This window comes from Anolis carolinensis, chromosome 1 (genome assembly GCF_035594765.1).
Source record: "Anolis carolinensis isolate JA03-04 chromosome 1, rAnoCar3.1.pri, whole genome shotgun sequence".
Taxonomy (NCBI): domain Eukaryota; kingdom Metazoa; phylum Chordata; class Lepidosauria; order Squamata; family Dactyloidae; genus Anolis; species Anolis carolinensis.
In genome coordinates, this window is record NC_085841.1 from 220,302,525 (window position 1) to 220,327,060 (window position 24,536).

Genomic DNA, 24,536 nt, shown 5'->3' on the forward strand with positions numbered 1-24,536 from the left:
ATACGCACTGTGGGATGTCCTGTAAAAACAAAGTTGTTTTTGTCGCTTTGTTTATGTTTTTATGATAGAACCAATTAGGAAATGACATTTATAACCCAAGAACAAATATTATGTTATATAGTGTTATTAACTAGATAGAAGAGAGAATGGGACGACACTTGGATCTACTTCAGTTTGGCAAATACATGCACTTTATATCCTACAGGTATGCTTGTAAATATTTATACAGAGATCACCTAAGAAGAGTAAATTTTTTTGATAAATCCCTTGACTTCATATCAAATTCGGTGGCCCATCTCATCCCCCATCAACCACATCCATAACTGTCTGGAATGATCATTATTGTCTGATAACAGCTGTAGACCTCACACACCCCTTCCTGTTTACTTACTTTGAAAGCTTCACTTTGATATTTATTGTATGTAGTCATGTATACTGTAAGTTGACCTTATGTATAAGGGTAGATTATGGATTTTAATATGATCCATGGTTCAGTCGAGGTTCATTCCGTGGAGAGGGGAAGACAGCATGCTGGCTCAAGAGGCTAGTCACCCCTGGCAGCTGCCACTGTTTTCCCACTTAGCAATTCAAAAAGACCAGAAGTGGCATCATGGAAAGAGTATGGGGTTGGTGCTTCTTTGAAGTTCTCCTTTGATGGACTAAGCTCTTGCCTTTTTGCCATTCGGAGAAGGGGATGGTTCCTTTTTTGGTAAGAGTTAAGATACAGTACACACATTGACTCATAGATTAGTCAACCCAGGTTTTTTTGGGTTGACTTTTTGACTAAAATGTTTAGACTTATAAATGAGTATATAGAGTGACTGTGAAATGATCCTGGGAGAGAGTTTAGTTTTAGGTGGAGCCATGACTCATGAGGTCCCCACATTCTTTTCACATACTGGAGGAAGATCGAGGATTTATATATAGTGCAAACAAAGGGTTCATAACATCCTAGTCCTGTGGGATGAGCTGTGCTTCAAACAGACTCGTGGTCACTTTCTCCTAATCTCTGTCCATATGAGTCTGTTTTCCCCTCCATAGTGTTCCTTTTCCCAGGACAAACGCAGGTGCTGTAGATTATAATTCAGAGGAAGGAACTGGTAAAGCCACTTCTGAGTATTCCATGCCTGGGAAATCCCTATGAAATTCTTGGGGTCACTGTAAGTCAACAGGTGTCTTGGCGGCACACACTCCCTACACATGCTGAGAAGCAAAATGTTTCTTGTGTTACACTCTTGTCTCTTAACACCAAAAAAACAAAATGCAGTCCTTCTTCCGGTTTATCATCATCCACAAACCTCCAAGACACAAAGATAGCAACTGATAAGTTCTTGGAAGCAGAGGGAGGGATTCCATTGGCTAGAAATATTCCTGCTGTCTATTTATGGCAGCAGTCTGCCTGTCAGTGTGAATGCAACACATTGTTAACACATTTTAAGTATCTTGGTGGTTAGAATAGCATGTCCTTCTTGTGTGTGTGTGTGTGCATGCATGCTGCTTTTGCCTGATGACTCAAAGCATTGCAGGTTGAAGGGATGTCTGGGCTCCTGGTAAAGATTGCTAAATGTCAGTGGGAGAGCTTATTTTAAGTGCTAGTCTGTCTGCATGGGGTGTGACCAGCCCAGAATTGGCAGTGTCATAATTGCTCTGTGTGTGAGGCTGCAATTTAGGGTGTGTGTGTGTGTGTGTGTGTGTATATATATATATAATTTTTGTTATTTTATTTATTTCCAATACAGTAGAGTCTCACTTATCCAAGCTAAATGGGCTGGCAGAAGCTTGGCTAAGTGAATATCTTGGATAATAAGGAGGGATTAAGGAAAAGCCTATTAAACATCAAATTAAGTTACGATTTTACAAATTAAGCACCAAAACATCATGTTATACAACAAATTTGACAGAAAAAGTAGTTCAATATGCAAGAATGTTATGTTGTAATTACTGTATTTATGAATTTAGCACCAAAATGTCACGATATATTGAAAACATTGACTACAAAAATGGCTTGGATAATCCAGAACCTTGGATAAGCGAGGCTTTGATAAGTGAGACTCTATTGTATTTATATCCCACCCTTCTCACCCGAAGGGACTCAGGGCGGCTTACAATACTGGCACAATTAGATACCTATACAAAAACAATCAACAATACATAAAATCAGTTAAAACTATTAAATACAGTATAAAATTAAAAATACATGTGCTCATAAATAAAAAAATTGAGGGGAGATGATGAGAGAGTGTTGTGTCCTGGCCAAGAAAGGAACATCTGGGATGTGTGTTCAGTTGAATGATTCCCTTATTAATTTTCTCCACTCAGCAGTGTGCTCACATGGCACACTCATTTCAGCTTGACAGGTCTTCATTCCTTCTTAATGGTTTATTGCTGAAAAAACAATAGTGGCCAAGGAATAGGGGCATGAACTTACAACAGGAGCAGTATATTTATGCCCTGGGTGATCTTAGTCATGTTAACAAAAGTATGTAGAACCCATTCTCCTTTCCAGGGTTCCTCTTTCTGCCCCAGGATGTGTCTGCTTGCATTGTAGAAGGTGGAACCAAGATGAACTCTGAAATATGCCCATGTGCACTCACAAACAATTTTTGTGTAGAGTGTGCTGCACACTTTTTTGAGGTGGAGAATCAACTTCATCTGATACATGAAGCGTTATCATAGGTCAGATGTGGGGAAAATACCGTCCCTCAAGAGGACATGTGAATTTCCTAGATCCCCAATTTTTTAAGAAAGCACACCAGATTTTCTAATCAAATTGAATCCATCCTCAATTTAAAAAACCATCTTTTTGAACCAATACTTGAAACTGGGTGCAGTACTGCAACCTGTATAAAGGTGTGTGTCCCCGTCCCTTCACCGCTACTTATCCCAGTTCTCTGTAAATCTGAAGATATGAAATTGAGCTTTCATGACTCTTAAGAAATTATAATATTCTTTGCTTGTAAAGCAACAAACAAATATAACTAGCCGCCTCAAAAGTTGTCTTTGACCAGATCTGAACTGACACGTTCTTATAGTTTTCGGTCATGTAGATCTTAATCTTCTTGCTGATTTATTCCAAAGGAAGTCCAAAGTGGCTTCCCAATAACATGAACAAACCTATATGGTGGTATCAAAAGTAACTAGGAAACAATATGAAAAATATGTTTTAACACTAAAATTATATAATAGTTTACATGTGAACACATCCATCAACTGCATGAAGGGTGTCTAAATAAATGTTATAAATGGCATGGTCCATAGAATCATAGAAACATAGAATTGGAAGGCACCTAATAAAGTATCCCCAGGAGGTAGCTCTCAGACTCCTTTTGATGATGTCCAGAAAAGGAGACTTCACCACCTTACTAGATAATTGGTTTCATTTCTGAACTGCTCTTACTGTTAAGAAGTTCCTTGAGATGTTCAACTGAAATTTATTATCCTGTAACTTCAAACCATTAGAACTGGTCCTCCATAATGGGTGATCGATTTAAACTACTTCATCTGTTTTAGGCTTCATTGCAAGGTTTTGGTAATCCGAAGCATGAAATGTAGAAATGTTCCTCATTCAGGCCTCAAACCTGGGGCCTTTACACACTACACAGTTATAGAACTATTAATCCACTTTGATTGTCATGGCTGCACTCTATGAAGCCCTAGAATCAGATGTTGAGATAGGGACCCTTAGGATCCTCAGCTGGGGAGCTCTTCTGGTGCTTCAGTCAAACTGCAAATCCCAGAAGTCTATAGGACTTCACCATGGCAGCTATAGTGGAATTGTAGTGTTATAACTGTGTAACATGACAGGGCTTAGAGAGTACTTCCATTGAGGTGATTTTATGGAAGTGGTAAATAATCATGTGTGGAGGGGAACCAGCTTTTTAAAAAGGAGATAATATTATGTGAAAGGGGTGTGTGTGTTAGTGTAGGCTTAGCATTCATGGTTGGTCTGCAACATCCATGGATTTTACTATCCATAACTTGAAAAGATTTTTCAAAAATGCCCCAAAGCAAACCTTGGTTTTGCCATTTTTATAAAAGGGATTTTACAACGCTATTATATATAATGGGACTTGAGCATCCACAGATTTTGATATCAATGGTGATGGTGGGAAGCTGTGGATCCAAGCCCCAGCAGATTCCAAGTGCCCTCTGTGTCTTGTTTCCTCTTGCATGACTTCCAGTTTCATTCTAACGTTTAGTGGAATTATCACACAGTCACATTGTTTAATCTGCCTCCCATCCCTCCAGTGGTGTATTTTCTTTCTAGATTGTGACTGTAGGAGCTTTGTGAGAAATTAAGTGTGTATCAAAATAAAATTGATCAGTCACTATCCAAGGAGGCATCTGCTTCCAGAGTTATATATCTGATTATAACTAAAGCCCTGGTATTTTCTGCATTTTTATCTTCAGATAGGTTTGTTCTAGGGAAGACAATGACGGATTATAGTAATATTTTCTCCTTCTTTCAACTTGGTGCCTTCCAGAAAAGTTGGAAAACAATTATCACCTCAATCTTTGGATTGCACTGGCTAGGAATGATGCAAGTTATCACCCAGCACATCTGGAGATCACTAGGTTAAATCAGGCTGCAATCATGTGTACATTGTACACTACATTATGTGTACTGTAATGTTTCCTGTACCTTTGAAGATTCTGCAGATAACTGCTAAATCGCAGTAGTATCCTTGTGTTTCTGTATTTCACCAGCATATTAGGCTGACATGCAGAAAGTGCAAGCGAATTGTAACACAAGAACCTATAAGATCTTTTTTTACAGGTAGGTGGAAGAGGAACTTTACCACGAACATCATGAATGGCCAAACAATTATAATGTTAGATGGCTTTTAATGGAGACACCCTCTTCAGGCTCCTTAAGAGTACTGGTTCTCAACCTTTGGTTGACCACATTTGTTGTGGGGTGGGATTTCATGTTAAAGAAAACCTCAATTTTTGCAGTGTCTTTTTTTGTAAATACAACATTATTGGCTATATTGGCTAGACCTCTACAGAGTTCAGCCTGCTTAATGTCCCATGTCTGATTTAGGGCATTGTTGTAATTTTGGAGTCCTCTGAAAAAATACTGATGATTTTAGCCTTTTGAGCACTACTAGCATTTACCAGATAATTCTTATGAATCTTTCTTGTCTGATTATCATTCTTTACAAGCTCCCAGTAGCAGTGCAAATTAAATGGGTAAGATTTTTGGGGAAGCAAATAAATAAATGTTCCAAAACATTAGTGTTCACTTGATAAGTAGGAAGATTTACTACAAAGTTTTAATTCAGTGAGGGAACAGTGTCTTCTCTGTAATTGCTGTATTATGGGGTTCAGTGTGGTACAGCAACCTCCAGGCATGCTTGGGTTGGTTTATATCTGATTTTCCATGCTGTATGTAATTAATACTGCAGATAAATACAATAGATTAGATACATATCTGGAGTAATATTGCACAACTGTAACCATGAGAATTGCAGTATAATCTTTGAACAATCAAAATAAGATTTTTACGAAAGGAACAGTATATTGGAAACTATCAAAAGTACATCTGACGCTTGATGGAACATCTGAGTATATATTTGCTTTTGAGGAATATCGTGATCTGGCTAGAGTGGTCACATCAGTGTCTTTTTTCTGTACAAGATTCTAGTTGCAGTAGTCATAAAGGTTATGGTCATGGAAGAGCTCCTTCTGTTCATGGAGAGATCTCTTATTCAAGCATAATTTTCCTTTTACACTATGTAACAAAATTGGAAAAAGTTCTGTTCCTGGTTTGAAAGTGTTATTTCCTGTTTAATTGTATGGTATTTACTTTGAAAGTAATTGTTATATTCCAGAAACTTAGTTTTTGTGGCTGTTGCAGACTATGTTGAATTGTTTGAAATTATATGAGATATTCTTTACATACTATAGCATGTATTCTTTACATACTATAGGAGCCCCGGTGGCAAAGTGTGTTAAAGCACTGAGCTGCTGAACTTGCAGACTGAAAGGTCCCAGGTTCAAATCCCAGGAGCGGAGTGAACGCCCGCTGTTGCTCCAGCTTCTGCCAACCTAGCAGTTTGAAAACATGCCAATGTGAGTAGATCAATAGGTACTGCTCCAGCGGGAAGGTAACGGCGCTGCATGCAGTCATGCCGGCCACATGACCTTGGAGGTGTCTACGGACAACGCCGGCTCTTCGGCTAAGAAATGGAGATGAGCACCAACCCCCAGAGTTAGACATGACTAGACTTAACGCCAGGGGAAAACCTATACCTTTTTTACTATAGCAAAATGTGCTGCAGGATGTCTTGCAAAAACAAGGGTTTTTTTTTTGCAGTTTAAGAAACTTCTCCATGTTTTATGATAGAACCAATTAGAAAATGACATTTATAACCCAGGAACTAAAATTGTGTTACATAGTATTATGGATGAAAGTTGCTTTTCATTTATGAAGCTACATAAGGATCGAAGCCAATATATCCCTTGTACCCAGAAAACTTGAACAACACCGCTGTGCTGTATTTTTTATGTTGATTCCCTTCTGCCCTTACTTGCACAACTATTCTGAAGTGATCTCTGCTGTCCGTCTCTCCCCCCCAGGAGTTTTAGTACTGTGAAATAAATTTGCAAAAACTGGCTATATTCCATGATAGGTAGGGGAAAATAAAACATGCCTTGCAGCTGACCCTGGATCTTATCAGGCCACTTGTTCATCATTCCTCTGGGGTGGAGAGAGGGAGGAAGGGTCTGTACACAGTCTTGGTTGGGAATTATTCAGGAGATCCTGTGTGATCTTGGAAACTAAGCAGTCTCAGTCCTTGTTAGTACTTGGATGGGAGACCACCAGTGAATACCAGATGCTGCAGACTGTATTTCAGAGGAACGAACCCCTGAATATTCCTTGTCTAAAAAAAACCCCATGGAATTCACAGGGCAGCCATAAATCAACAGGCAACATGAAGGCACCCACACACACATATTCTCTTCTAGGGCAGGAAGAAAATTGTTAGGAAATCCTGCCTTTTTTATTTTATTCATCAACCAGCTCTCAGAATGACAGTTGCATTCCTCAGCTGTCAATGTTTTTTCATCATATTTTATTTACTCTTGCCAATCACATGCTTTGAGTTGAATTTAGTAAATCAGGCTTCATCTTTACTTACTGTTTTCCTAATGCCAAGTTTAAAAAACAGTGACAAGGTCAGCCCATATTTACTATTTGTATAACTGACTGTATAGAATGTTGGGTTACATATGTTATTACTTTGGGAGAAGAGGATTGTTGGTGGTGATGACAATTGAATGGAGACAGACCCAATTGCAATACTAATGTTGAAAGGAGGAAACCCTCAAACCTGAGTACTAGTTTGGTTGCCAGATCCAAATGCCAAATTGGGAAAACAGGTAGTTAGCAGCATGCTGTGTTTGGGGAGCAAGGCCCACTGGGTGACGTTACTGTTTGGCTGATGGGATGCTTACATGAAGATGTGCCTAATGTGACAGACCACTTGAATTCAAAATACGGTAGTACTGAACTGCTCTTCTACAGCTTCGGGCTTTGGGTTGCTGCTGTTTCTTCTTTGCTTCTCCCCTTTCTTCCCACCATCTCAGAACCAATCTACAGCAGCAGAACACTGTTCATTTCCTGTTTTGCCTGGAGTGTTGTGCTCTTTCTCAAAACTTAAAATTTCTGTTTGCTTAGCAGTGTATTTTTGAGGGATCTATTTTTATTTAGCATGAAAGGCAGCAGTAGAACTCTACTTTTTGTCTTAAATTCTTGGCACCAGTTTGCAGAGTTAAGGAAGTGTATATGTGTGTGAAACTAGTGAGTTTTCCTTCAAAGTTTATTTTAACTAGCTTGAAGTAACAGGCAAACCACAGATAAAGGCAGTCCCGCAAGTTACAAACAAGATAGGTTCTGTAGGCTTGTTGCCAGTGCTACTGTTCAGAAGATTTCACCACACTTTAAAAAAATTGGTTGTGGAAACAGGATTAGTGATAAAGCTTTGGTTGAGACAGTTTTTTGCATGATAACTCTTTCAGAAGTGAATTTACTTTCTTAGGGGTAGATCTCTCACTTCCTGTTGTCTCATCTCCGTTCTTAACTATGCGTCGTTTGTAAGTAACTCTGAGATTGCCTGTATGGCATTCTCTGCCCAAAATAGCAGCCAGGAAGAGAGCTTTGCATCCATTCTAAACGTTTGTTGGCTGAATGTCTTCTGTCTAAACAACATGGTTTGGATTACCAAAAAGTAGGGATGTAGATTTTACTTTTTATCAAGTCTTTTAATTTATTTTTGTTCTTCCTGGAACAATGGTAGGAACATATTTACCTCCTGCTTTTGTTTAAACAACTTGCTTTGATTATTAGGACAGCCAGCATGTCCGCGTGGTTTGAGTGTTGAAGTGTGGCTCTGGAGACCAAGGTTGGTTTGGGTATGAGGATCCATTGGACAACCTTGGGCAAGTGAGACACTCTCAGCCTCCAAAAACACTGTGATGGGGCCACCTTAGGATCATCATGAGTTCGAAATGACTTCAAAGCACACAACAAGAACAAATTTTGAGAAAACAATCCATTCTTTTTTGCGGAGAAGAATCTATCTTTGGAAAATACAAAATATATCTTTGGAAAATACAAAATGCATTTTAGGCAGATCAGTTTTGAAAATTCCTACTTATTCTTTCTGTATTTGCTGTAGCTGGTACAAGCCCTGTCCAGCAAGTCCACATTGAGAGACACGTTGGTAGCATTCCAGGCACATGAACTTTTGGATGAATTCAGCCTGTGCTCCTAATTGTGTGCTGTACATTTGAAACATCATTCAGACAGCTAAGAGAAAGCTGGAAAGCTTGATCTAAATCTGACATGATTGTCACTTTGTGATCCTGAGCCATTCACCCTGCAGCCCTTCCAGTGTTGAAACCCGGCTCCGAAACAGGTTTTGTGCTATTTAGTGAGCTGTAGGAAGGAGGGACAATAATACCATGTTTACACTTGCATTCACGAAAGTTGCTTTAGTAAGAACAATGGATACATTGGATGTAGGCTCCTGTACCCCAAAACATGTATACAGTGGCATACATTGCCATGCCAGTAGACTTTGACTCGTACTATGACATTTATCTCCTCCTTCAGTATCTTCCTTTGGGCTCCTGCATTGGAATTTCTCTTTCCTTTCAGTATCTGTCTTTGGAGTAATTTTTACTCATTTATTATGGTGCTATTATATATCACATTATTTAGATACTGCCTTTCTTCCACTATGGGACACACAAGGAAATTGACAAAAAGGGGAAAACAAGATGGTGATAATGATGCATTATAAAAATAAACTTTATATACTCATGTATAAGTTGACTTTGTGTATAAGTTGAGGACAGGGTTGGCAAATATTATGAATTTTGATATGACCCCTGGATAAATCAAAAATCATTCCACGGACAGGGGAAAGCACCAGTGCCAATTTAGGGCCAGCAGCTACTGCAGATATTTCCCCACTTAAAGAATGGGATTGTCCTGTTTTTTTTTTTGGTTTTTTTTTTTTTTTTTTTGCTAAGAGTTCATTCAAACAAGGTTTTTTTCATAAGACCTGTGGATAACTTGACCCAGTTTTTGGGGCCAGTTTTTTGACTAAAATTTCTAAATTTATACGTGAGTATAAAAATGATTATTAAAGTCACAACATGGTCAAACAAATGATGTTATTAAAACATTGGGTTTTGTTTTTTGTTTTTTTTTTAAAAAAAAGATTATTTTCCTGCTTTAAAGCAAGGAGTGGGCAAACTTAATTCTGCATTGGAGGAGGCAAAAGCTGGATTCAGCCCATGCTTCTCAGCCAATATGTATAAGAAAAACAAAGTCCTCATTAACACTTCACAAAGATACAATCTGGCTTTTGATATAAGCTCTTTTCCTCTGACATTTCCATGCCTTCATGAGAAAAATATTTCCCTTCAATTGTATGAAAATTAGTTACTGCTAGTAGTTTTTTTGCCAAAAATGTAGCTTTTAATTATGTAGTTTGTACTGCTTGATTTGGAAAACAAATTTCAGTGACCCATCCGCTACAGTGAAAGGCAGTTTAATTAGGAGTTTAACATATTGCCCATCACTGGTTAATTATTCTGACAACAGTTTTGAGTTGACTGACAGTGGAATGAATCAAAGCTTGTAAGTTGTAATGCATTAAATTCTTCAAGCTAAGGAAATGTGTTGTCCAGTTAAATGTAAGATAGAAAGAAATTCTGTGTTTCATGTTACTCAGCTTCCACTTTCTTGGGAATTTCAGTTCTACTGTGGTGCTGTTTCAACTTTAACCTTCAAGGCCTTTTGTAAACACACTATACAAATAAGTATTATGGTCCTTTGTGAGAAGGAGATGACCTCTGGTTTGATGTTATAGCAGAGACACCAGATGAAAACTGCTTTCTGTGAAGTTATACACTGGTCTATCAAACTCAGTAATGTGTATACACTGATGGGCAGAATTTCTTTCTTTTAATTCTATTTTTTATTATAATTTACAAACTTGTTAGATTTTTAAAAATCATGTCAGAAGCAACTTGAGAACATATTGCAAGTCGCTTCTGGTGTGAAAAAATTGGCCGTCTACAGAGACGTTGTCCAGGGGACACTCGGATGTTTTAGCATCCTGCAGGGAGGCTTCTCTCGTATTCCCGCAAGCTAGAGCTGACAGACAGGAGCTCGCCCCATCTTGCAGATTCGAACTGGCAACCTTCAGGTCAGCTGGCACAAGGGTTTAACCCGTTGCGCCACCACTACTCTTAACGTGATAGATACACACAGTACACATAACACACACGACAATCTACCCTACAACATATAAGATATCCCTCATGCCCACATTCTACACAAAGTTAACCCTTATTCCACGCACCATGACTTCCACCTCAAGTCACGGTGCCCATAACATTACTTATTTACCCTTCTATTGTGTTTGCTCATAATTTCCTCTTGGGATTATATATCATTTACTTCTTTGACTCTCCTTCCAGATATGCCATCACCTGTTTCCATCTCTTTAGGAACTCTTCATTGTTTTTACCCACCAAATTATTGGATATCTTGACAATTTGCATGTAATCCATTAGTTTATCTCTCCAATACTTTTTAGTTAATGCTTTTTCCCCTTTCCAATTCCTAGCAATTATCATTCATGCTACCACAAATCTGTAATGGGCTATTTCTTTATCATCCCGGTTGAAGACTTCCCTGAATAAGCCCAGCAGACACATCCCTGATTTTTTTTCCTTATTGCACAACATTTTATTTGTTTCCTTAATTACATTTCTCCAAATTCCTTGAATATTCTCACATGACCACCACATATGGAATAAGGTTCCTCTATGCGTTTTATATCTCCAGCACCTATCTTGTTGAGATTTATCTATTTTTTTTAGTAGGACTGGTATTGTATAATTTTTATAGAAGATTTTGCATAAATTTTCCCTAGTTTACCCTGCTATTCTAAATTGCAATTCTTTCTTCTAGAGTAGTTCCCAGGTATCTAGATCTATAATTCTCCCTAGGTTCCTACCCAAATGATCATTATTGATTTTACTCTATTGTCTTCTAGGTTGTAGCCTAGTAAATATTTGTATAGGCTGGAAATTAATCTTTTGCTCCCTTTTCCCAGTATACTTTCCAATTCTGATTTTATTACAGTAAAGCCAACTCCCACATCCTTTTTAAATCTTGGATGTAGTTGATGATAGTGGAACCAATCATTAATGCTTAAGTCAGTGGTTCTCAACCTGGAGTCCCCAAATGTTTTTGGCCTTCAACTTCCAGAAATTCTAACAGCTGGTAAACTGACTGGGATTTCTGGGAGTTTTAGGCCAAAAACATCTGAGGACCCCAGATTGAGAACCGCTGGCCTAAGTAATCTTTTCCTCTTAGTTTTCATTGGCCTTTTTCCTTAATTATATGATCTCTATATGGAGCCCTGGTGGCAAAGTGTGTTAAAGTACTGAGCTGCTGAACTTGCAGACCGAAAGGTCCCAGGTTCAAATCCCGGGAGCAGAGTGAGCGCCCGCTGTTAGCTCCAGCTTCTGCCAACCTAGCAGTTTGAAAACATGGCAATGTGAGTAGATCAATAGGTACCGCTCCGGCGGGAAGGTAACGACGCTCCATGCAGTCATGCCGGCCACATGACCTTGGAGGTGTCTACGGACAATGCCGGCTCTTCGGCTTAGAAATGGAGATGAGCACCTACCCCCAGAGTCAGACATGACTGGACTTAATGTCAGGTGAAACCTTTACCTTTACCTTATGATCTCTATACCTTCTGATTTCTTCTCTTGAGGTTGGTCTCAGTATTGCTTCTAATGTCCTTAGCCATTGTGTTTTTGGCTCTATACCGTATTTATATCTTTTCCATATCTCTAAAAGACTTCCTCTGATTACATGTCTGTTGAAATCTTTATTTAATTTATCCCCTTCATATACCATAGGTATGTATGCCAACCGTACCTGAGGCTATAGCCCTCTAGATTAAGTATATTTTGGTTCTCTAATGTTACCTAGTTTTTCAACCAATTTATCCATGCTGCTTTATGGTAGTGTCTGTGATCCAGTAGATTCAAACCCCTCTCTCTTTCGCATCTGTTCAGTTTCTGAACATCCTGGTTCTTTTCCCTGCTCAAATACCATCATTTTTATCACTGCAGTTCTACCGGACCAAGTTATTAGTAACCTTTGCCATCTAGCCAGGTCTTTTTCTACTCTGACCACACTCTCGTGTAATTGTCTCAAAATAGGTTACTGTTTTTGCTCGTGAGCCATATACCTAAATGTTTGACCTTCGTGGCTACTTTACATTCTGAAATTTCTTCCAGTTTCGTACAACTATCAGTTCCTATGTTTTTAATTGAAATGTTAGGTTTGTCCTTATTCATTTTAAGTCCTGATGAGCAGAATTTCAAGGGGAATCTTTTCCGGTCTTGCCTTTAGATTTCAAAGGTTGAATTTGGAGCTGTTTTTAAGCAAAGCATGTGCTGCGTCATGGAGATATAATGCTTCCTTGCACCTAAAAAGGGGGGAAATTCTTTCCATGTTTATTTCATTTTTCAAGTGCCATCCACGCAAGTGTGAACTAGGGAGGTATTACAATAAGCTATTTATGGGGAATATAGACATGGGGGAGGGAGCTACTTAAGGTTTATCTGATCTTCTGCTATTTTAAAAAAAGTGACACTTAAAGTAGTGCTAGGTTCTAGGGATTTTTTAGAATATCTACACAGTAACAGCAATGGTGGAAGGCACTGAACCTGTGAAAGTGAGCTGGACGTTTTCACGGTATTATTATTATTATTATTATTATTATTATTATTATTATTATTATTATTATTATTATTATTGCCCCGCTTTATCTCCCCAAAGGGGACTCAAAGAAGCTTGACATAAAAGCATTAGTATACAATTTAAAATATACAAATATACAAACATCAAAACAGAATTAAATATATATATAGTTATATACAGTATAGTCTCACTTATCCAACACTCGCTTATCCAACGTTCTGGATTATCCAACGCATTTTTGTAGTCAATGTTTTCAATATATCATGATATTTTGGTGCAAAATTCGTAAATACAGTAATTACTACGTAGCATTACTGCGTATTGAACTACTTTTTCTGCCAGATTTGTTGTATAACATGATGTCTTGGTGCTTAATTTGTAAAATCATAACCTAATTTGATGTTTAATAGGCTTCTCCTTAATCTCTCCTTATTATCCAACATATTCGCTTATCCAACGTTCGGCCGGCTCGTTTATGTTGGATAAGTGAGACTCAACTGTATATATAGTTCTAGTTCTAGTTATTCTCTTATTTTTGCTAAGTATGTCTTACTCATTGAAGTTTGATTCTCATTTGAGATGGGTAGTGATTAATGGGACTGTGTGGCTGTTATTCCTCAGATTTTGTGGTTTTCAAACAGTAGGAAGAAGGAACATAGTAGCCTCTAGCCCTATTGATGTGAAATGAGAGAGGAAGCAATTTTTTTAGTTGAAACCGCATCAGCAAAATGTGTGGCAATTGGAAGGCATAGAACAAGGTTTCATAAAAAGCATACTTCAAGACCTTATTTTATTCAGGTAAATTCATAAAATATATTATTGAGTCCCATTGTTTTTGTGTAAATGTGACATTTGTGAGTTTGTGTGAAATTGCTTTTGAGCTATAAAACCCCTACTAGAGATCAATCTTGCCAGGTGATGTGTTGGTTTGAACACTGGACTACAACTCTAGAGGCCATGGTTCGATTCCCCTTTGACCCGTGGGTGGGAATGACATACTTTCAGTTCCAAAAACTGTCTAATAGAATCACTTTAGGATCTCACCCAAAAAAATCAACAGAGATCAATAATCTTGTCCTTTCCTCAACATTATACAGCTTGGGAGATATTACTTTGAAAGCTCAACCATTCACTTAGATGCTGAAATATTACATACTTGTGCAAAGCTCTGATGATATGAACTGCCAGATCACTAGAAAAGCCTACAGATCCCAATGTGTGAATATGTGCAGCTTCTACATGATTTTGATCCTAACTTGTATGTACATAGTGCCCAGGGCTCTTATTTTCTTGTCTCTGCAGAGTCTGGATTTTTTCAGCAACTAAGTTCGTATAAGAAGTAATTGTTAAATGGAGTTGGAAAGAGTCCTGACTGAACAATGTACTTTCTGTGAGCAGCAATTGATATTCAAGAAATTGGTGATGTTTCTCAAGGAAATGAAGCTGGGTTGAATAGTTCTGGTTTTATTTTTAAAACATGTGCCTCTTCTTTTTCCTCCCTTTAGGTCTACAATGATAAATGGACTTGTGATAATTCCTGTCCTAGTGATGGTGTTCTTTCCTTCACCCAGCATGGAAGGTAAGTACTTAGGGTGGGGGGGACGGACGGACGGACGTACCTGTGTTGATAATACTAATGGTTGCAGAAATCCTGGTTGAGTTATAATGTTTATTGGTCATGGTGAACTTGATTATGTTGTTTTCATTATTGTGTACCCATTAACCAGTGTGGGACACTATAGAGTTGTGTTTGTGGGATAAATAAGGAAATCTGTAGAAGAGAAGCCAAAAAGGAGGAAGACTAAGAAGTTTACACTCAACAGTATATCTGTTTTGAATCTATCATCATATTCTGACTTAGTTGGTTTTGGCATAGCTGATATCATTGACCTCGCTGGCTTCATTGGCTGCATAATATTTAATAATAATTTTAAATGAATGTTAAGTGTTGTTTATATAACTTATGTTTAATGTTGGTTAGGTTAGATGTAAATTAAGTGATAGATTGTTATTATTTATTTTTTGGGTTATAATTGGTTGTGGATACCGTTTTTTAGAACTTAGCTGGTTTGTTTTATGTCTTTTATTTATGAATTGCATCTGGCATTGAATGTTTGCCATCTTTTGTTGGAATCCGCCCTGAGTCCCCTCAGGGAGAGAGGGTGAAATACAAATATTTCAGATGAAGGCCCTGCTCGCGGTCCCGTCAGCCTCACAGGTGCGGCTGGCGGGGACGAGAGACAGGGCCTTTTCAGTGGTGGCTCCCCGCCTATGGAACGCCCTCCCCATTGAAGTCAGGCAGGCTCCCTCCCTCCTGTCTTTCCGAAAGAGGACAAAAACGTGGTTATGGGACCAGGCATTTGAGCATGAGTAGCAGCAAAAATGAGATAAGAATATATGACCTACTGACAGACCCCACATGAACATGGAAAGCGCCTTAAATGTATATTTAAATGTATAATTATGTATATTTTAATGGATATTCTTAATTTTATTGTAATTTTTAATCTTGATGGATTTTTAAATTTGATGACAACTGTTTTTAATGTGTATGGTTATACTGTAAGCCGCCCTGAGTCCCCTGATGGGTGAGAAGGGCGGGGTAGAAGTGATGTAATAAAATAAATAAATAAATAAATAAAGTTTTATTATTATTTTATTATTATAACATTTATGTTAAATACTATTTTTTGTATCACTTTATGTTGCTTTCCAAAGTGTTGCCTTGATTGTGTGTACATAAGTAAAATACATTATTATCTTTACCTTTTCCCCAGTTTTCGCACTTAACATGGCTTACCACAATTAAACATTGTTCAAAATTAACAGGATACAAATGTTAAAAAGCAATTAAGCCATCAGGAAATTAAAACCAGTTGCAACAAATTAACAACCAAATCCCAAAACAAATAAATGTCCATAAAAGGCCTATTCACTCTGAAAAATCAATCCTCAAAAACATGTCAGAATAAAGAGGTTTTAATCTGTTTACAGAAAGAGGGCAAGAAGTATGACAGTTTAGCTTCTCTGGAGAAGAGTCTCAGAGCCTGTATATATGAAGGGGAAAGGAGTTGCATACTCGTTGGATTGTAACTCCCATAAGACTCTGTCAATATGGCTAATGATCAGATGTTCTTGAGTTTGTAGTCCAAAACATCTTGGAGGTACTGAGTTTTGCACTTTTGATGTAGAAGGGAAAGAGGTGGTAAGAAAGGCATGGCATTTTTTCATAACAGATTTGCTGCCATCCTGAATGAAGTATGTGAGAGGGAATAAGGACTTTACATGAGGGTATGCATTTTAAGATAAAGTGTGGCTGAAGGAGCAGTGGAAAACAAAGTGAGAGTTTCCGCCTTTCTGACACATCTGTTCCACCATAACCCCACTGACTGTAGATGTTGATTTCACATGGTCATGGGATGGCAGAAAAACAGCTTTCAAAAATATGTTTTTGGAATAATCTAACTAGAATTTTATCCAATTAATCTTGGAGTAGTATTTCCAATACTCCAACTTGACAATTACAGGCTTCTTCTGATTGATATGCCATTTTGCTTCATGTCCTTACTTAGGCGATCCCTCGTAGTTCGAGGAGGATTGTCTTCCATTTCTGGTGTTTTGGGGGTGGGTTCTTAGGTGGCTGAAGAGACCTGTTCTTGATTCGCAAGTTCTCCCGCAGTGAGGATATCGGTTTCCAGATGGAAGGCGGTCCCGGTCAGGGTTAGCTTGACGGGCCTTCCTCTTGGCACGTTTCTCCCTTAAGCCCGCCATTCGTGCCTCTTCGAACTCCGCAGCACTGCTGGTCACAGCTGACCTCCAATTAGAGCGCTCAAGGGCCAGGGCTTCCCAGTTGTCATTGTCTATGCCACAGTTTTTAAGGTTGGCTTTAAGCCCATCTTTAAATCTCTTTTCCTGCCCACCAACATTACGTTTCCCGTTCTTGAGTTCGGAGTAGAATAGCTGCTTTGGGAGACGGTGATCGGGCATTCGGACAACGTGGCCAGTCCAGCGGAGTTGATGGCGTAGGAGCATTGCTTCAATGCTGGTGGTACTACTGTCCTACTGTTTTGTTGATCTTTAAAATAGATGTTTTAGTTAATGTTAAATGCTAACTGTCCATGTTCATATCCATATGATACTACAGCGAGCTTGCCAAATGACAGATGTCAGTTTAAAAGGGTGGGATGGGAAATAGTAAAAGGTAAAGGTTTTCCCCTGACCTGAAGTCTAGTCATGTCCAGCTCTGGGGGTTGGTGCTCATCTCCATTGCTAAGCCGAGGAGCTGGCATTGTCCGTAGACACCTCCAAGGTCATATGGCCGGCATGACTGCATGGAGCGCCGTTACCTTCCCGCCAAAGTGGTACCTATTGATTTACTCACGTTTGCATGTTTTTGAACTGCTAGGTTGGCAGAAGCTGGGGCTAACAGCGGGCACTCACTCCGCTCCCCGCATTCAAACCTGCAACCTTTTGGTCCACAAGTTCATCAGCTCAGCTCACGCAGTGCCAATGGGGGGCCCTTGGGATGGGAAATAGGTGAGACTAAAACAGCCATAGGGGTTAGGTTTTTTCAGCATAGTAGAGCAGATAGGTTGTTAGCTTTAGTTCCTAATTTTGCAGTATTTGTTGCTGAGCAGTTGTGAGAAAGGCTTGGGTGTTTATTCCTGATTTAGATGTCTGTCTGCTTTGCTCCAAGGACTTCCCATGCTACATAGGTTATTAGTTTAAGTGTCTCTTGTAGAGCCCTATATTTGTGGGGGATACATTCTGTCTCTGTCTCTGTCTCTATGTTCATATGGCATTGAATGTTTGCCTTGTATGTGTACATTGTGATCCGCTCTGAGTCCCCTTCGGGGTGAGAAGGGCGAAATAAAAATACTGTAAATAAATAAATAAATCCCATATCTTTATTTATTTGAGATGGGGAAAAATGTCATTAAGGCCGTAAGCCATAGAAAGGAGTGGATAATATATGAGAATGTATGTGGCTGTCTTACAGGGTATGATCAAGGTCATAGACATTCTCCATTTCTGCCAGTAAAAGAGTCCCAATAATGCTGCTTGTTAAACAAAAATATGGGAAGGACAAAAGTTTAAAATACTGTATGGTCAGCCTTACCATATGATACTTTAAAATATCTTTCAATATCCCAGTCTTAGATCCCAGGGCCTCATTCTCTTTGTTCATCCTAACCAGATTCTAGACATCTTTATATACCATATTCCCATTAATTCAGTCAATGTTCTTCAGTTGGTATGAGCAGTTGTATTTAGACCAGGGATGGGAGTTATGCATCCTCCAAGTATTTAGTAGGACTGCAAGTCACATCCCCCTAGCCAGTATAACTATTGGTAAGGAATATTAGGAGTTGCAATCAGAAAATTTATTTATTTATACTGTGCCTTTCTCTTCATGGGGACTCAAGATGGTTAACAACCAAACAATCTGGTCACAGTTTAAAACAAAGCTAATACAATATTTTAAAAAATACAATTAAACAGTACTGTATGGATTCAAGTTTAAAGTACAGTTAAAAAATAATATATACAATTAAAGTTACATTTAAAACTCACTACACCTCCAGAATCCCATCCCCAACCTCCCAAAAGCATGCCCCTCATCTTTTCTCAAATGCCTGCTGGCATAGAAAGGCCATGGTTTCTACTCTTGATTTAGTCCCAGATTGTTCCCTCGTTTCATACCTTCATTGTGGGTTTGTTTTATTTGGAATTAAAATGCTATTACACTTATGTTTATTTAGTGGACTTTGTGTTCTCATTATCCTTTAAACAGTCTACAGTGAATAGCTTCCTTTATAGCCTAACATTTAATATTGCTTCCTCTGAGCCAAGAGACCTTGTGAAGGTTAAGATGAGTATGATGGTGTCTTTTTCTAGAGTTTGGAAGCAATAAATTATGGGGAAACAAACACATGCAAACAATAGCCCCTCTTTGGTAACAAAGAGAGTTAACAAGATCACATTTCAGTGTATCAGCAGAAGGAATGTTTCTAATTATTTTTCAAATTACAGTAGAGTCTTGCTTATCCAACCTTCGCTCATCCAAAATTCTGTGTTATCCAACGCAGTCTGCTTCCCGCTTGGATCCGCAGCTGTTTCTCTAGGCAGCAATTCTATCTTTATTTGTAGTCAATTTTTTCAATTGTGATATTTTGGTGCTAAATTTGTAAATACAGTACAGTAATTACTACATAATGTTACTATGTATTGAACTGTTTTTTCTTTCGATTTGTTAATAAAACATATTTTGGTGCTTAATTTATGAAATCATAACATAATTTGATGTTTAATAGACTTTTCCTTAATTCCTTCTTATTAGCCAACATTTTCACTTATCCAACGTTCTTCCGGCCTGTTTATTTTGGATAAGCGAGACTCTACTGTACATTGAAATAGCATTTCTTGATATTCTGATAAGAGTTATGCAAATCCTATTCATCTTAAGGGTTTTTAAAAATAAAAAACAGGCAATAAAATTAGTTGCTTTAACAAATATTAATGATTGGAATATAAGAGAAGCATACGTAGTGTTTCAAGTGTTGGGTTCGGACACTTGGAGACCCGATTTGAATACCCACGCAGCTGTAGTAACCCTGTAATTAACCATGCACAGGTCACACCAACTCAGCTTCAGATGAAGGCAAAGGCAAAACTCTTCTTAACAAATTCTGCCAAGAAAAACCCCATGATAAGTTCATCTTAGGGTTGTCGTAGGTCAGAAATGACTTGAAGGCAGACGACAAAAACAAGTGATTGGAATAAATTGGTTTTAAACACTTAATTTCCCAAGTTTTGCCTGTTTCTGTTACTCTGCAATTGATGTTGCTGACTGGAGTTCCCATCAGCCCCATGTAGCCTAGCCCTTGGTGGAAAAAAGGGAAATTTGACAGCATCTGCAGGACTACATGTATCCATCTCTCCACATATAGCTTTTCTTGTGTCATAGGCTTTATTAGGCCAAATTTAGATCAGACAGCAAAGGGATTGTGGTTGCAATTTGTGTTTGTCTGTGCTGATTCTCCTGAAGGACAATTGTTTTGGGGAAAAGATGAGGTTATCCAACCTCAGTAAGACTTCCAAGCTGTATAAACAGATAACTGACACAAACATCGCTTTTGCACAGACAAAGCTGCAAGGAAAGTAGGAGACCTCAGGCAATGGATTCTTGGTTTGTTTGCCGTCAACAGCAGTGGAAAAGTAGACGGAAAATGTAGGTCAGTGTGAGTCCAACATTGTGTTCTGTTTCCAGACAGTCAATTTCTGTGGTGTGAGCTGAGCTCTGTATATCTTTATTTTCCCCTCTCCACTCTGCTTTTAGCGATAACACTTACTCTTTGGAGTGCAGGCTTGTTTTATTTAGAGGTGAACATAAGTGAAAGTCTTTGATAGGCCAAGAATGTGTAGTGCATTCTCTTATACTGTCTTTTTTGCTATCTTTATAGATATTTTATGTTTCCAAGGTCAGGGATTACTTAACCTCAATAAAAGACACTTCTGTGAGAGATGCCTTTTTAAAAAAATTAAAAAACAAACCATCATGAAGTTTTATGATGAGAAAATGTTATTCATAAAATGATTCTAGAAAAAGACACTTTGAGGAGTATGAAGAAGGCAAAGAGCACTACTTGGAGGATGAAAAATTTTGCCACATGGGCTAACATCATTATTTGGTATCAGTTTGAGAAAGAGAATTGTCCTGTCTGGAGGAATGAATTGTGTTGTAATGATAGGTGCTTTGAAGCATGTCTGCTTCTAGTCCAGTATTTTCATTATCCACAAGTCTTTGTAGGAAAGAAACCTCCTCTTCCTTGAATTATTCCACCATCATTGAAATATGCCTCTAGACTGCTCTGTTCCTATGACATCATTATATTTGAAAGCATGAGGTTGTTATTGTTCTAGTCATTCATGATCATGAAGTTCAACAGGGACAAATGCACGATACTCCACTTAGGCAAAAAACAAAACAAAAACAAAACTGAAATGCACAGATACAGAATGGGCTCGATAGCAGTACATGTGAAAAAGAACTTGAAGTCCTTGTGGGCAATGTCATGCAGCGGCTAAAAAAGCCAATGGGATTTTGGTCTTCATCAATAGGAGTTTAGTGTCTAGATCGAGGGAAGTCATCCTCATGCTACGCCTCTATTCTCCCTTGGTCAGACCAGACCTGACTTGTTAGAAAAGACAATAATGCTTGGTAAGGTAAAGGTAGTAGTAAAAGCGGAAGGCTACATTACAGATGGATATTCAAACAAGGAACAGACCTTTTGATGATAGAGTAACATGGAGGCTTCTTATTCATAGGGTCACTAATAACACTAGGTTGATTTGATGATAGTTAATACAACAGTCATGTATTTGTTGCATGCTTATTGTATAAACCAATGTTGTATATACCAATTCTTTTTGTAACTGCAAAGTCATAAGAGTGTTAGCCAGACAATGAATTCAGACACTCAATATGCACTGTCCCTTAAATCATAAAAGGCTAAACAAAATAGAAGAGGTACAGTTTAGTTCTTATCCTGGTTAGAGCTGTAACTCGTATATTGAACTTCATGGTTTCGCATTGATGTGGCATTGGAGGCTGTGCAGTGGTGGTTGGAGTGTGTGGAGGGATGGATGTGTTGCTTTTGTGATGTTTGTTGGGGAAAGCATTTAATTTCATTGTACAATGACAATAAAGTTATTCTAGCCCAGTAGTTCTCAACCTGTGGGTCCCCAGGTGTTTTGGTCTACAACTCCCAGAAATCCCTGCCAGTTTACCAGCTGTTAGGATTTCTGGGAGTTGAAGGCCAAAACATCTGGGGACCAACAGGTTGAGAACTACTGTTCTAGTTGATTCTTCCTTCTTTCGTCTACTTCTTAAGGCTGCAACTGGTTCTTCTGGAACATTGTATTGAATGTTCTGTGACTGCCATTGACTATAAAGGTAAAGGTAAAGGGTTTCCCCTGACATTAAGTCTAGTCATGTCCAACTCGGGGTTGGTGCTCATCTCCATTTCTAAGCCAAAGAGCCAGCATTGTCCGTAGACACCTCCAAGATCATGTGGCTGGCATGACTGCATGGAGCGTCATTACCTTCCCGCAGGAGCAGTACCTTTTAATCTCACATTTGCATGTTTTCGAACTGCTAGGTTGGCAGAAGCTGGGGCTAACAGCGGGAGCTCACTCTGCTCCCTGGATTCGAACCTGCGACCTTTCAGTCAGCAAGTTCAGCAGGTCAGCGGTCTAACCCGGTGTGCCATCAGGGAATCTTGTATTGAATGTTCTGTGACTGCCATTGGCTGTAGTATTTGCTATTTTTATATAGCATTATGAACTAGCAAGCTGTTGAATGGTGAATCAATGCAAGCAAATCCCATTGATCGAATGGGTCTACTCTAGCCAGGACTAATGACATCAGGCGTTAAATTATGGTTCTTGTACTCCTTAGGAAGGCACTAAAACATATGCTGGTGATTTGTATCCTTTTTGCATTCTGCACATGTGTTTGAATGTTACAGACAATTTTACCAAGCTGAATATTAAGATGACTTCAAAAAGAAAAAAAAACCCTTTTATAATTTTCCTGCTTAATTTTGCACTCTCCCACCTGTGGTTCTTTATGAATCCGTTGAGAGATTATGCTACAGAACAGTGCAGGATTTTGTAAAAAAATTCCTGCTCCCAAGATAAACTTCTCCTGCTTTAGGACTAACATTACTTATCATATTCAAAAGTTCTTTTAACTTGAGCTTTCCCTTTGGGGCACTCAATTCCTCCAATTTACAAACACAATATATCTTCCCAATCTTGATATATCTATTCAGATTCCTAGAATTTTGATGAGGACACGTAATAAAAATGTACTTACAATGAACATATAATGAATTGTGTTGTGCCCTGACATCTGTTTCCCAGGTGATGAGTTAAATAATAGTTTCTTTGCTCTATTTCTTCCTTCCTTTTTTCCCTTAATAAAAGAACACCTGGAGAAGTGTTTAACCACTTCTCCTAGGTGGCGGGAAGTTGTAAAAGGCATTCCCCTTGTGTTTATCATGCTAGTAGTATATGGAATGCTAAAACTAGGCTTAAAAAACTATACGACTTGTTCTAACATACCATCTGAACTCTTAAATGTCATACAAAATAACACAGCAGGCTGTGTGAAAGATTACTTTAGCACACATGCTGTGACACAGTTTACAGTATTCCTATGTACTTCAAAGTTTAGCCTTTTTTTTGCTTGCAGTTGTCTTCTGTCTCTGTAAATCCACCACTTTTTTTGAAGCCGATGAGTGTCTCCAGGAATGTAGTAGGAAAAGAACAAAGTAGAAATTGATGTCGAAAGTGTCCTAATACAAAATAACCTTTGAATAATTTTGGGAGTAAGCCTAGCCCTTGAAAATAAGTGGTGTATGTAAGAAAAGTGGGTGGATAAGAAATCAGAAATGCATTGAGTTTTACATAATAATTTGGTTTTGGTAAAGGACCTTATTGTTTGAGGGAGGCCCCACTGGTCCTTCATCTGACTTGTGAGTTGATGTTTCTACACCATTTGATGTGGTTTCACATCTCTAGCCTAACAGGATTCCAGTAGTTATGGGTCATGGAATGGAGAAATGAAATCAAAGAGGAACATATTTCATAATTTCATTTGCATAGAGGTTTATGGTATGTTTGTTTCATGTTAAGACATTTATCTTCATGTTCCTCATCTAAGATTCTCATTGATATCTTGTTGATCTCTGGGAAATGGAAGAGAACTTCTGGTCTGATTAAGCACCTGTCATCTCAAAATAATAGGGCCGTTGTGGTGTAGTGGTTTCAGTGTTGGAATTCCAGGATTCAAATCTTCACTCAGCTATGGAAATCCACCTTGGGCAAGTTACATTCTCTTAGCCTTAGTGGAAGGCCAAAATAAATATTGCCTTGAAAACCTCGAGGTCATAGGTTGCCTTTGGGTTGCCATAAGTTGGAAATGTGTCAAAGGCATGCAACATGCACCACCACTAAACAACAGTTAGAGGGGTTGTATTAAAATTTGGAATTTGGTGGCATCAGCGTGATGATGAAGCCAAATTTCACCTCCATCATTTCCATCAAGTCCTGTTGAGGCTTTGGAAGTTCTGAAGCTGGGTCTGAAGCAGAGCTTGGAAAGTTTACTTTCCCCCCTAGTGAAACAGGTCTTTTTCACACTGCAAAATTAGAGCAATATGAT

The 24,536-nt window shown here is 38.5% G+C and overlaps 1 protein-coding gene across 1 annotated transcript in view; it reads left to right on the forward strand.

Annotated features, from left to right (window-relative positions):
- The window catches only part of acvr1 (activin A receptor type 1), a 103,502-nt gene that overhangs the window by 32,293 nt on the left and 46,673 nt on the right, over positions 1-24,536 (forward strand). The window contains exon 2 of the mRNA XM_008116565.3: positions 14,815-14,888. Within this exon, the coding sequence (XP_008114772.2) occupies positions 14,815-14,888 (74 nt within the window). The remainder of the gene's footprint in view (positions 1-14,814; positions 14,889-24,536) is intronic.